The sequence below is a fragment of the Cebus imitator genome, unplaced genomic scaffold (assembly GCF_001604975.1).
Source record: "Cebus imitator isolate Cc_AM_T3 unplaced genomic scaffold, Cebus_imitator-1.0 Scaffold78, whole genome shotgun sequence".
NCBI lineage: Eukaryota > Metazoa > Chordata > Mammalia > Primates > Cebidae > Cebus > Cebus imitator.
In genome coordinates, this window is record NW_016107393.1 from 4,816,090 (window position 1) to 4,830,148 (window position 14,059).

General features: G+C 35.8%; 1 protein-coding gene across 2 annotated transcripts in view; it reads left to right on the forward strand.

Annotated features, from left to right (window-relative positions):
- ITGA4 (integrin subunit alpha 4) overlaps positions 1-14,059 on the forward strand; it is an 80,861-nt gene that overhangs the window by 51,992 nt on the left and 14,810 nt on the right. For both annotated transcript variants that reach the window (XM_037740047.1, XM_017532747.2), the window contains exons 16-18: positions 493-642; positions 2,565-2,641; positions 13,273-13,423. In XM_037740047.1, the coding sequence (XP_037595975.1) occupies positions 493-642; positions 2,565-2,641; positions 13,273-13,423 (378 nt within the window). The remainder of the gene's footprint in view (positions 1-492; positions 643-2,564; positions 2,642-13,272; positions 13,424-14,059) is intronic.

Below are 14,059 nucleotides of genomic sequence, written 5' to 3' on the forward strand. Positions count from 1 at the left end.
AAAAAAAAAAAAAAAAAGAAAAGAAAAGAAATAACTAAAGGATGTTTTATAATATATCTGAAGTGAAATGAATCTACCAAAATGTTATTGAGAACATTGAAAACGCATAGGGTAATGTTAAACGGAATAACATGATTAGCACTTTGAAATTATTTACAAAAGGTTTACCATGAAAAATGCTTATGTTATAATATCAAGTATTTTTATGCATAGAAAATAGCATGGAAGAAAATATTCCCAAGTATAGACGTCTGTAACTATTATTGGATAGTTTTATTTTGCATTTTTATTCTTTTTGTGTTTTTCATAAGAAACGTACGTGATTTTGTGATAAAATACATCTTCAATTTTTTTTAACAATTTAGATAAGAGGTAAGTATTTGCCTTGATTTCCATGCGTAGTGCTTGGTCTTACGCAGGAAAGGAGTTTTATATTTTTTAATCTACATGCTTGTTTTTGTTATTAATGCATATGGTTGTGATTTTCCTTAGAAAGACGTGCGGGACATCCTCACCCCGATTCAAATTGAAGCTGCTTACCACCTTGGGCATCACATCATCAGTAAACGAGGCACAGAGGAATTCCCACCACTTCAGCCAATTCTTCAGCAGAAGAAAGAAAAAGACCTGATTAAAAAAATGGTAGGAATATTTTCCTTTATTCGAATTATTATGTGGCATATAGCTAAATTTTTTGAATATGGTATAATTCTGAAGAAGTGAGCTATATGTCTGAATTTTTGTAGAAACGTTTATGAATTTTTAAAAACAAAGATTTATATGTCTTATTTTCTATTTTTAAAAATTGCTTGTATTCCGTTTAGGATATTGAACTGAGTATTTTAAAATATGCATTTAGTCACAATAGTAGATTCTCATATATATAAAATGCTAATGTTCTGTTTGTGATCCCTTGCCAGTGAAGAAAGTTGATACTACTAGAGAGAAATCATAATGGGAGAAGGTTATATTTGTAAGTTAGTTATTCAGTGTCATCATGTGTCCTCAGTTTATCTTCCTCTTCTCATTTCCTGTCTCCCTTGCTCTCATCCTACTAACAGATTTCCTCATGTCTTCACAGTCGAATTTCCTTGCTTAGTTTTATCCATTTATAGACACAGGCATTTATGTTATACAATGATTGCTTTTTTTCAATTTTCATTATATGCATTTCAGCCACATCCCAGGATCAATTGCATTTGAGATAGATCCTACCTTCTAACCGGTGAACTGTTTTCTAAATTATCCCATAATATTTTGGTTTCACCGACAATATATTTACTCTCAGGAGTCCTTTTGTTCAGATCTTTACTGTCTGTCATCACAAAGACATAGTGTTTGTCCAAAAACAGGATGTGTCTGGGCATGGTAAAAAGCCTTCATTAAAACGTTCACTAATGACACACACAATGTAAAAGATGAAAGGGACATTTAAAGGTCTAGTTCATATCCTGTCCAGACAAAATTGCCCCATAGTCACTTTAAGATAATTGAGCTTACAGTCACCACTAGTCTAGTCTAGAATACAGGATCAAATGCAGATAAGTTAAGAGCAGATTTTTCTCTATTGCCTCATATGAAAATACTTAAGGAAGTCAGGGGTTGTTTTTCCTCTTCTGTTAAACTTCAGTTTTCAACATCAACTATTTTTAAATGTCTTCAATAGTGAAAATCTCAATATTGCAAGTACACAAGCCAAAACCTTAGCAATTTGTAGTTATATTAATTTATATTTTGATTCTTAAAACAACTTGCTTTACAAATAGAAATGGCAGAAAAAAATCATATTTATTTAGAGAAAGATTGACACTGCTTCCCCAGGTGTGGGCACTTTCTTGTCTAGCACACTATTTGACAGTACTCTAGACACTTCCCACTTCATGAGCCTGGCTCCTTCTGACTTTCTACCTTTCTCTTTGTTTCCTGCATCTCTCTCCTTTACCTATTCCTATTATCTTCTCTTCATTTAATCTCTCCCAGTTTTTTCCTTTTGTCCAGCTTCTTTCTTGGGACTTTCCAGATCCTTTGTAGTGTTTATTGATCTTATTAAAAAGCTCAGAGTTAATTAAATTCTTGAACCTTATTTAATTTTGCTCAATATTTCCTCTAAGTAAATTTTCTAAGTATCTCCATGTAGCTAATTTCAATGAATATAAAATCACTGTCCTGACATCTGCAAAAATTAAGTGCCATGCTTACATGTAATAAATGGGATCAAACTGCAGCACCAGAAAATTGAGAAGAACCCAGTGAAAAACATCTTGCCAGTTACTATACTCCTTTAATACCTTTCATTTAACTTTTTTTTTTTCCAAATCTTATTTCACTTATAAAATTTGGGCTTTAAATTTTACCTATTTAGAACTTAGCTCTTTTAGTCCTGCAAGTAATTGTTGTTTGAACCCTACAAATTCTCAAATAGAACTTTTTAAAAGAGATAAAATAAGGAGTTGTCAATTTGATGTATTAGTTTTATTTTTCTCATGGGTCACAGATGTCATCTTTAAAAAAAGAATGAATATACTTGCTGATTAAAATTTAAAATGTTGTCGTTTTATTTCCAGATAAACTTTGCAAGATTTTGTACCCATGAAAATTGTTCTGCTGATTTACAGGTTTCTGCAAAGATTGGGTTTTTGCGGTAAGTGTATATGTTATAGTCTCTTATTCATCAAGAGTGTGTGCATTTGCATTCCCAAACGAAAAGGACTAAGAGCTAACCCTTGAAAATTAACAGCATTTAAAGAATTAGCAACATTTCACTACACAATGCTTAGTTTTTTTATCACCCAGAAAACTGGTTATATCACACCGACTGTTTATAATCCAAATATGACAAATTTGAAAAGGAATAAACCATCTTAGTCTTCTAAATTCATTGAAGGGGAAACAGAGTAAAAGGAAATAGATATGATGTGCTTGGAATAGCATCTAACACATAGTGAAGACTAGATAAATGTTGGTTGCTGTTGTTATTTTATGATGGGAAATAAACCATTGCAATTTTGCATCATATCTGGATCCCCTATATTCAAACCATGTTGCATATCAAAGGGATGATGTGAAAACAAGGACCAGAGAGAGATAGAATGAACACTTCCAGTTGAGGATGAGCATAGAGGGCAAGTGAAAGACGGGAAGGAGATGCATCAATGACAGAGCAGGAAAATAGGGACCTGTTTTTGGGAGGTTGCGAAATAAATGGAGCAGCTTTAATTTGGGGCATGTTGAATTTGGAGGGACTTTTATATGTGGCATTCCACTTGAAAATCTAGTTCAGGATTATGTTTAGAAGTTCCTCTATATGTTAGTGACTTGTGAGATGGCCCAAGGGGTGGAAATATGAATTTCATAGAGAAAAGAATTAGGGATCAAATCTTGGAGGACAATTTTATTCAAGGAGATTAAAAAGAATGGGGAGTCCCAATAGGAGACTGAGAAAGCATCTTGAGAGGATTAAAGAGAACCAAGTCCCTGGTGAAAATAGCCAATGGAAAATATAAAAAAGGAGACTTAATATTGTAAAATTGGTAAAACCATCAGATAGCACAATGTCTGAAGAAAGGTCATGGGAGTTGGCATTTATTAATAAAATGTGACTGGTGGGGGAAAATGAGTATCACTGGCAACTGTTAAGATAGAACACTCAGTGCAGAAGTAGCCAAATGGCAGCATTCGTGATTAAAGAAAGGAGAGTATACTGAGAACAAGTAGGTTCAACTGAGGAGTGTGTGTGTGTGTGTGTGTGTGTGTGTGTGTGTGTGTGTGTGTATCAAATGTTGTTATTTGTTTAATAGGAGATGTAAATATGAGGGCCAGAGGCAGGGAACAGAATAAATTGGAGGGAGACACCTTCAACTTCATTCCCAGCAGGTGCTTTTTCAGTCCATACTTGAATTCTCCTCTGAAGCATTTGACAGCACTGTTCATTTCCTTTTTTTAATGTCTTGTCCTCTAATTTTCATGATACTGTCCTACTCCCATTCTCTTTGTTGTTATTTAGCCCTTTCTTTTCAGCTGTTTTCAAGGGATCTTTGGTTTTGGCACCCTAAATGGTCCTCCTCAGCCCTTTCTCTCTCTACAATATTCAACCTCGGTAGTCTTGCTCAAAACTGCAACTTCAACTGGCATACCTACACTGCTGATGCCCAAACCAGCGTCTCTGAATGTCATCCATACCCACACATCGAATTCTCTTTTAGACATGTCCTTTCGGGTGCCTCATAATTTCAGTCTGCCCAGGCACTATCTGGGAATGACATGGCCATTAGAAAGTTTCCAAAGCCAGAAACCTGGGGCTCAACCTGCACTCTTTTCTCTTTTTTCTGATATTCAGAATTATTAAGTTCTACATACAAACCCATTATGATTTTAAATGGAGTGTAAGGCTGTGTTTCTTAAGGTGTTGCCTCTGAGCCTCCTTTATGAGAATCACCTGGGATATTTGAAATAAATGCAGGTTCCTAAGCCCCAGACCATCCAAGTCAGAGCTAATGGGGACCAGGCCTCAGATGTCTGTCTTATCCATCATACTTTGCTATCTCTACCACTTTTACTCCAAACTAGGCACTCATTATCCTACCTAGATCACTAAGCTCTCCTGCTTTCTAGGATACTGATCTCTGATTTTGCATTATTAACATACACATCTGATAACAGTGTCAGTGTCTCATTTCAGACTTAAAATCTAAACTCCTCGGTGGTATTTTTCACCAATTCCCGAGGGCGTTTTTTCATCGTTGGCTGAATACTTATAGTTGCTTGGCTGTGCCATGCTCTTCTGAATCTTGATATCTTCTCACTTCTTCTGCCCATCTACCTGATTCACTTTTATCTATCTTTTAAATCTCAGCTGTTTCCTAGGGGAAGCCCCCTGGTCTCCAGCTGCTTAAACTTAAGTTCTGTTATGCCCCTGGTCCTGTGTCACTGTGCTCCCGATTATTGAGAGTCTGTTTGTCTCCACACTGTCCCAGAAGCTGCTGCAAAGCACGGTCCTGTCCTTTCACCTTTGTGTTCCCGATGCCTAACAGAGTGCCTGGAGTGCTGCTGGAGACTGGAGTGGCTTGCAGAGAATGGAACGAGGTCCCAAAAGGGATCAGATTCATAGGTAGAGGAATTAGCCTTAGTTAAGAATCTCCTTATCCTGATCTAACAAGCTATGAAAAGATGCTTGATATTAAGAAATTTCAGTGTGGAAGGAAGGGAAACAGAGAACTCATGGATAGCTAGGATAAAAAACAAGTTTACATATGGTAATTGAAGGCATTGAGGATATGTTTGGGAACTTGAAAGGAATGAAAAAGATTGAAAATAGCTATTATGATAAAGGACAGGGAGTAAACTAGGAATAAGTAAAAAGGTTGACAGATAGGGTGGAGTACCCTACTGCGGTGGGATCAGATACGGCAGAGAATCAATTAATTATTATCACTTAGGCAATGCCAGTTTAGCCTTGAGCATCCATGGTCCAGGGCCAAAAAGACTTGACCTATTTGATTGATGATTGAACTTTATACTTAAGTTACCCAGATTGACTGCTAAGATAATCCAAAAACAGTGACTACTGACTACTTTGTATGCCAACACATAGGGCAGTGCCTTTTTTGATTTCTTAGCTGAATAACTTATAATCTTCCCATTTCTGTATTTATTGTCTTCCCAAACTGCTTAATTGTCTTGATATGTTTACCATCGTGGGCCTTTGATAAGAATAAGAGTTGTGTGGGGGAAATCTTTTCTAAGCTGCAAGTAAAGGAGGTTTTCATTCTCTTAAATCAGACACTTCTGCTGTTACCTTTCATTGTGGACTCTCTGGCCTAGGAGAAAATGAGACATTGGTAGTTATAAGAAAGTATTACTAATCATGCTTCTTTCCTGAAGAATGAAAATGTATCTTAATGAATTATTTATTTTTCTTTGTTACATGTTTTCTCACAACAAAATATCTACTTTGCATTTTTAATTTGAAGCAATATTTCTTGTAAGTATCAAACGCATCATGATTTTAAATGGAGTATAAGGCTGTGTTTCTTAAGGTATTGTCTCTGAGCCACCTTTATGAGAATCACCTGGGATATCTGAAATAATGCAGGTTCCTAAGCCCCAGACCATTCAAGTCAGAGCTAATGGGGACCAGGCCACAGATCTTCACAATTAATAGAGCTCCAAGTTCTTATCACACTGAAACCTAAGAACCAATGTTGTGGTGGTGAAGAGCTTCCAGATTTGAAGTCAAACTGACCTAGTTCAAATCCCATATCTCCTGTATTACTAGTGATCTTTTCAGAGAAGATGTCTAACCTCTCTAGACCTCTTTGCTCATTGCTAAGTGAATAAAAACAGTACCAACTCTTTAAGGTTGTCTTAAAGGATGATAATGCAGGCCAAGTGCCTAGTGCAAAGCCTGATTTACATGAAGGCTCAATAAAAGTCATTACTGTTTTTGATATATTATGGTTGGAATATATATAGATGATGAAAATATTTTTTAGTTTGGTCATATAATGAAACATTGTCAATTTGACACATCATTCTGCATAACAACTTTATATTCTGAGAATATAGCTGGCTGTGGCTGGCTCAGTAGTTTGCAGTCTTACAATGTTTGAAGTAGCATGAATGTCCATGTAAAGTAGTAGGCACCATACCTTTTGTATCAACTAAGAAAGTTACAGGCTATGTATTTCTATTAGATAAACGGTAATTTATTTGAGGAACTTTCAAATGAGAACTATACTAATTAATTTCTTAGACTCACAGTGAAAGGTTCTGACAAAGTACTTTGTGTTTTAGTAAATTACACTGTCAGACAAAAATATGTCTCTCCCACAGAAGTGTCCTCTCTCCTTTCTCAGAAACAGTAGGCGAATTGTGACCATATGTTCCATGCATTCTCCCAGGTGTAACTCTGCTGTCACTAATGGTATTTATGTGCCCAGGAGCAATAAACCTGTTTTAGGTAAATGTATTTACTCAGTAAAGAACATGAGTTTCTGAAGACCACAGTAATAAACTGTCGGCAGTGCACTAAACAGTGCTTATCCACTCTCTCTCATCTCTTCATTAAGTAGAGGCTTCCTCCTGTATGTCTAAATGCTCAGGACAATAAACTGTATTTGAAAGGACTTCTAGTGTAAAATAAAGATAAACCAACATGACTTCAAGATTACAAACATAATAGAAGGTATTAGCCATCACATAGGCAGTTTAAAAGCAAATCTTTCATACAGACTACTCATGTAAATGACACCGCAATACATTTCTGCACCTCAGTCTTGCTTCCAGAGGGAGTGATGTAAGCTTTCCCTGAACAATTGCTTCTGTATCTGTTAGGAATAGTTTTAATTGCAAGTTTTAGAGTAATTAACTAACAGTGACTTAAACCATAAAAAGATATAATTATTTTGCATAAAAAGCAGTCTTGAGGAAGGATGTTCACAGCTTTGGTGAACAGCTACCAAAGGCTAGACATTTATGGTTATCTTTCCAGCCCTCTCATCTTTTCCTCATGATCACAATATGGCTGCAGCAGCGTCAAAGTTCCAAGCAAGAGAACGGGGAAAAGAGCAAAAGTGCTTTGTTCTTTTTCAGTTGCCCTTCCAGGAAGGGTAGTACCTTATTAGATGTATTCTGATTCACCAGACCTGTGTTACCTGTTTACCCCAGTTCTGTCATGGTTGAAGGAGAATGGAGTCATCATGATCACAGTAAATTGATCCTGATTCAATTTTTTTTTTTGTTATTGTGATACATTCTCTGAAGTTGAACTTGGAGGCCTGTCTTCTGAAATATTAAGGGAATGCTGCCTGTCCCCTGAATAATCCAGGATTGTGTTGGCAGCTAAGAAGGGAAATCGCCATTGGCTAGACAATGAGCAATGAGCAACATCTGCCACTATGCTGTTAATCCCCCAAAGAGCTAGTCTGATGAAATTGTCCATTTTAAAAATGGAAATAGTAGGAATATTTGCTGCACTGATTGCATACAGTTTGGGGAGAATGGATTTATATGCTTTATACACTAAGATGTGTAATTACTGGTTCAATCTTTTAAACTTTTCTGCTGTTCTCCCCTTGACCTCAATGAATTTGCCTTTATTCTGTAAAATCTTCCTAAGTGTCTGGTAACCTGTCTATTCCAGTAGGCAAGAAGTCTTCAGTATTGGCTTTTCCCCTGAAGTCAGTAGTAAAGGGAAAAAAAAAAAGATGATGAAATTTTACTTAGGTCTGCAGGCTATTTGCTGCAGGTTACTCTTTCATCAAATAAACGAGTCGTGTGTCTTGACATAGTGTAGTATGGAATCAGTTTACATTATATTTTATTCTAGCATCTTGATTAAAAACAAGTTAGCTATCAAGTCATAATTCATTTTAGGGAGACAAAGTGAATTCATTATACTAAGACTTGAGGAGCATTTCTTGTGAAATAAAACGGTATTATTCACTCAGAAAACACACAGAGCTTGGTGCTGCAGTACATCATTTTTCTATTTTTCCTCTGTCACTTATTAAGTTATGATTCTGTACGTACACGGTACCTTGATTTGTTTAAGCTACATGGATTCTAGGCTGCTTTGTAAATTTCAGGTCTGCGTTATGCATGTTTTAATGAAGAATGAACTATGAGTCCTGGGGACAGCTCTGGTTCAGTCTTGTCGCACTTCCAGATGTGCACCTGGTTCTTTATTATGTCTCACATAGGAAGCTGGTAGGTATCTTTCTGAGAGCATCTCGTTAATGAATCAATTCACAGTAAGATGTATATTTGGGAGAAAAAAAGAGTAGAATTGTAATTATGGTAATGTGGCAAAATAGCTTAAAAATGGAAAATAAACCAGGAGTCTAGCTGCTGTAATGTGAACATTGTGTTTCTCTTTAATTTGCTGTTGTCTTGGAACCTAGCTGTTTATGCAGTGCTTTCACCTTCTGTTGCTTGTCTAAGTGCCAACTTCTTTCCCAAAGGTGTTCAGTGACTAATGCTTTGGTTACAAGCCAGAATATTTTATAAATGTCTATTTCTGGGCAGCTCTTCTACAAGTCTTAATTAAACTTTAATGTCTAACTAAAGTTTACTTTTAGAACCTCGTAGGTTCCTTTTTCTAATATGATTACAGAGTTGGGGGACAGGGAATTAGGACAGCCATGTCCCCACACATTTCCTCTCTCCCATTTAATGGTGCCACCAAGCAGATGTGTACTACTTAACCCCAAGGTTTACAACACAGGCACGAGTAAATCACAGCCATTCCCTAAAATGTTGCGGTAGCACACTGTCACTGAGTCAGACTCCTCCACCCTGCAATGGTGCCCAGGGTTCAGAATTACTGCTTTGTTAGTTATTACACATTCTTCCAGGATATCCAGCTGCTCAAATCAAGGATCCCAACGTAGAGATGATACATATGCAAGTGTTCTTTCCTTTCTTCTCCATGTCTGGGGGAGTTATGAGGACTGAGAGATAATTTTCTCTAATTCTATATGGCTTCTTGGAGTAAAGAACTGCATCCTATGCCATCCCATAAAATGAAGCTTCTACCATAGTCAGAATAGTACAAAATAGATCTAAAGTAAATATGGTAATAAATGTTTATTTTGTAATTAATTTACTCATTAATCAGATTGCTTTATAACAAGAGCCTGCATCCCTTTTCTGTGAAGGGACAGATAGTACATATTTGAGTCTTTGTGAGACAGAGATCTCTATCCCAACTACCAGCTCTGTCACTGTAGTGCAGACACATGGCTGTGTTCTAATAGAACTTTATTTTCTAAAGTAGGCAGACATGGCCTTCAGGTGGTGGTTTACAGATCTCTGCTCTACGGTATGCTTGCTTTGTATATGGACATTCTAAAATATTTTTTTTTATTTAAAAATAGTTCCTTATAGTATGTTTTGTTTTTTAAATATAATTTTTCAGAATAATTTAGACTGGTTGTCAAAGTAAGTCAAGATTCAGAGATTTTAAGGAATTAATCCTGGGTAGAAAAATTATAAGAATCTGCTCGTAGAAACATACAAATAAATATAAATATGTATATGGCCTGTGGAATTACATATGTATGTCCACCAAAAAACTGCAATAGTTTCAAAAATGGAAATTGTCCAAAGTCCCATGGATAACTGAAAGGATAAATAAGATGTGGCATATTCATAAAATAGACTGTATTCACCAATGATAATAAACGTTTTACCACTACAAGTATCAATATGTTAATCTCACAAAATTTTGAATAAAAGGAGCCATGCAAAAGAACAGATTCCCAAAAATTACATACTCAAATACTCAAAGATTATGTTACATTTATATAAAATACAAAACTGAGCAAAACCAATTCAGATGATTAAAAATCAAGGAGGGTGGGGCCAATAACAGGAAGGAAAAAGCCCAAAGAGTTTTTCAGTGATGCTGCTCTTATTATTTTCCTTGATCTGGGTGCTAGTTTAACACATGTTTTCATCTTATTTTTAAAAAAACTGAGCTGTACAATTAGGATATGTGCATTTTTCTGTGCATGTATTCTGATGTTTAAAACAGAAAAAAGAACTATCAAGCATTAAAGTGCCCAGTTGCTTAGAAGTTATATTACTAGAGTTATAAAAGTGGGAAAAGTGTCCCAAATTATTTTATTTGCATATTCTGAGGTTTATAAAAATAATTCTCAAAAACCATACCACACTTCCAGTTTTGATTTTGTCATGGTCATATGATACCATTAATTTATAGGTCAATTCGGTTTTATCACCGCTAAAACGTTAGATTGTCTAGATGTGGTACAGATCACAACGTAATGCTAGATATTTACTTTCTTAGTGAGACATTTGGAATTTGTATACCATCACAGAACAGATAAACATGGCTTAAGGCTATAAGGTGATGGTATTTATATTGCTTCTTTGGTAGACTTCTGCCGTCAATAACTTATCCGTTAACTTCCCCAGTTTTGTCTGACATGTTGCTTGGACACCACCAAATCCTTCTTTATGTTTAATACAGACATGTACATACCTGCATATATTTTTTGAACACTGTGTTGTTAGGCTCTGAGAAAGCATGTTAATCATGATCCAGCATCTTCTCCCCACAACAAATTAGTCTAGTGGTGAGAGAAACCAGATAGAAACTTGACATTGTGAAAATATTGCCCAGTATGCTTTGGGAGAGGGAAAAGCTGCCACCTTACACTGTTAGGGGAAAGCAGTGCAGGGTGAAGGTGGTTAACAGTGAGTTTTGGCTGGAACCCAGCTAAGAATTATTGACATCTAAGCTAAATCTTGAAGAATAAGTACAAATCAGATGCATGAGGAGGAGATGTTGATGTCGGAGAGCTAGCTTGAAGAAAGACACAAAACATCCTGGTGTATTAGATGCCTGTTTGTAGATAAATATGACTGAAACAAAAGAATAAATTGTGCAGTGAAAGTGAAGCAGGGGCCAACTCTGGACGGCCTCTGTGTCATGCTATGGATTTAGAACTCCTATCTTGAAAGTAATGTAAGGTACTAAACAGACACTTACCATTACCTAATTTGCTTTCTTGAAAATGTCCCTCTGGCAGTGTGGCAGTGTGAAGATTGGATTAAAGGAGAAGAGAAGGACTTGAGACAGAGAAATCAATTAGGAACCCAATCCAAGTTATTTTAGATTCAATCATGATATTTTCAGACTTAAAAATCTTTCTTGAGGCAGCCAATTTAAATAACCATTGTAGTAGAAAAGGAAAAGTATCATGTCTTTACTACTGCAGGCAAAAATTGTTTCCTTTCCTGGTTTCCCAGAGCCCTCTGTGCATAACTTTTGCTCACTTATGTATTTTTTTTTTGCATTTATTTATACATCTGTCCCTTATTAGCTGTAGGAAGGAGTGAAGTGTGTTTGTATTTGGGAACAATGAACTTAGTGTCTGATTTATTGTACAGAAACTTTCAGTTATATTCAGTCATTCATGAATCTTCAAGTAATACTTAAAAGCAGAAATTGTTAAACATGTTCTTGAACTCTGACCTTACATACTCTATCTTTAATCAATTCACAAAAACTAAATTCCTGCTGTATCTTTAGTAGTTCCATAGTTTATTCAAACACTAACCTTCTATACAAATGTTGATTCGAATGGCACAATTTAAACATTATTGAAGAAACTTTCTAAATTCTGCAGTGCTAGGTGAATATACATATATTTTTTTTTATCCTCACTGGATATTTTGCTTTGGGTCACATACTTCTCTACTTTGAGCTAATTTTTCCAGATTTTAAATTACTAGGTATTTAAGAACTTCTGTCTTTGGGAAAAGTTAATAAAATAACATGCTGTAACTGAAAGTTTTCCTTAGCACCTAGCTGTTCTAACCCTCTCAATGGGAAAAGGATGAACTGTGTAGAAATTTGAAATTGTTTCAAGACTATAGAACATTCTAGCTGTGGCCTTTGAATAAGTTCCTTATGCCTCAAATACTTCATATTTAAAATATTCTAAGGATTTCATACAGTATACATAACCCAGATCTTCACTGAATGGTAGGTAGTATGGGATCAGATGACTGACGCTTAAAAATGCTAAATTACTTCCCACCCAGAACAACTGCTGGTGGTGCCAGGACTTGAACTCACGCATATGTGTGGATTTGCAGTAATCTATACTTTGTAATACACAGGAGGATGAAGCATTTCTCCAGTTCTAATTTGGCCTGGTTATTGATGAAGGTGACCAGCTGCTTCAGAATTTAATTCTAGTCCAACAGATTTTAGTGCCATGCACTTGCTGGGAGATGTAGTTGTTCTTCCTCATGCCTTGCTCACTTGTACCAAGCATTCCTTCTAGTCTTCTCCTTTTCTACCAGTTCTGCCCATTTTCTTCTCTTGGTTCAGGTAGCAGCTGATTCAATGTCTATTTTAGGCTTATAAGAAAAGAAAAAATGATTTGCCTTTAAAAAACGTTGTAAAATAATAAGGAAAATGTTAAAATTACAGAAGCGACAGGTTAAGCAGAAAAGAAGTAAGAAAATACACCAGTTTAATTATAGCTAAAAAACTTTCCTTGGGTGACTGAATTTACCAAAAACATGAGAAAGAATTCTTTTTAATACGAGTTTACATCTTGCATAGGGTCAATCCCATAATTGTTTTTCCAACTTAGTAAGCTATGTTCAGCATAAATTTCATATATATATATATATATATATATATATATATATATGCTTGTGTACATATATGCAGAGAGAGAGAGGGATGTTTATTTCCTAAACAAGAACTAAATAATATTACTTAATCTTTAGGCCCCATGAAAATAAAACCCATATTGCTGTTGGGAGTATGAAGACATTAATGTTGAATGTGTCCTTGTTTAATGCTGGAGATGATGCATATGAAACTACTCTACATGTCACACTACCCATGGGTCTTTACTTCATTAAGATTTTAGAGCTGGTAAGTACTGTTTATAGTACTTAGCATTTTATTTTTTTAAAGTAAATGGTAGAATTCACTTCATTGATTTGGGGTATAAGTCTTAATGTTTAGGCTCTTAATTATTTTCAGACTTCCTCCGTGCCCCTGCTCAGAATGGCAAGTTCTTGGGTCTTAAATCCAAAGGCATTAACCTGTTTTCCAGTGCTAGGAGTAGGAGGAAGCTGCCTGGGGGCTTTTACATTCTCACTGCTGTAGCCAGCACATGTCTGATGTCGGAACAGTGATGATGTATGCCCCTTGATTGTGGTCCTTGAACAAGTAACGTTGGTCCTTCATGCTGGGCTCCAGAGTTACTGTTCTTTATTTTAAGGTTACATTCAGACAATTAATGGAATCTTCTCTATCCCTTATCAAATTCACTCATCTCTTGTTCAGGAACCTTCACATCAAAAGTGACCCTCAACCTCTCACAAATATCTACTACCTTCTTTCTGTAGAGCATTTGAAACCTACTTGCAAAAGTAAGAGTGGAAACTCAAATATTCAGGGACTGTATTTTTAAAACATTTTATACTTGCTGCAATTATAACCTCATTACACCTATTGAGATTATAGCTATTTTGATTAAATACGTTAAAGACATTCTCACATACC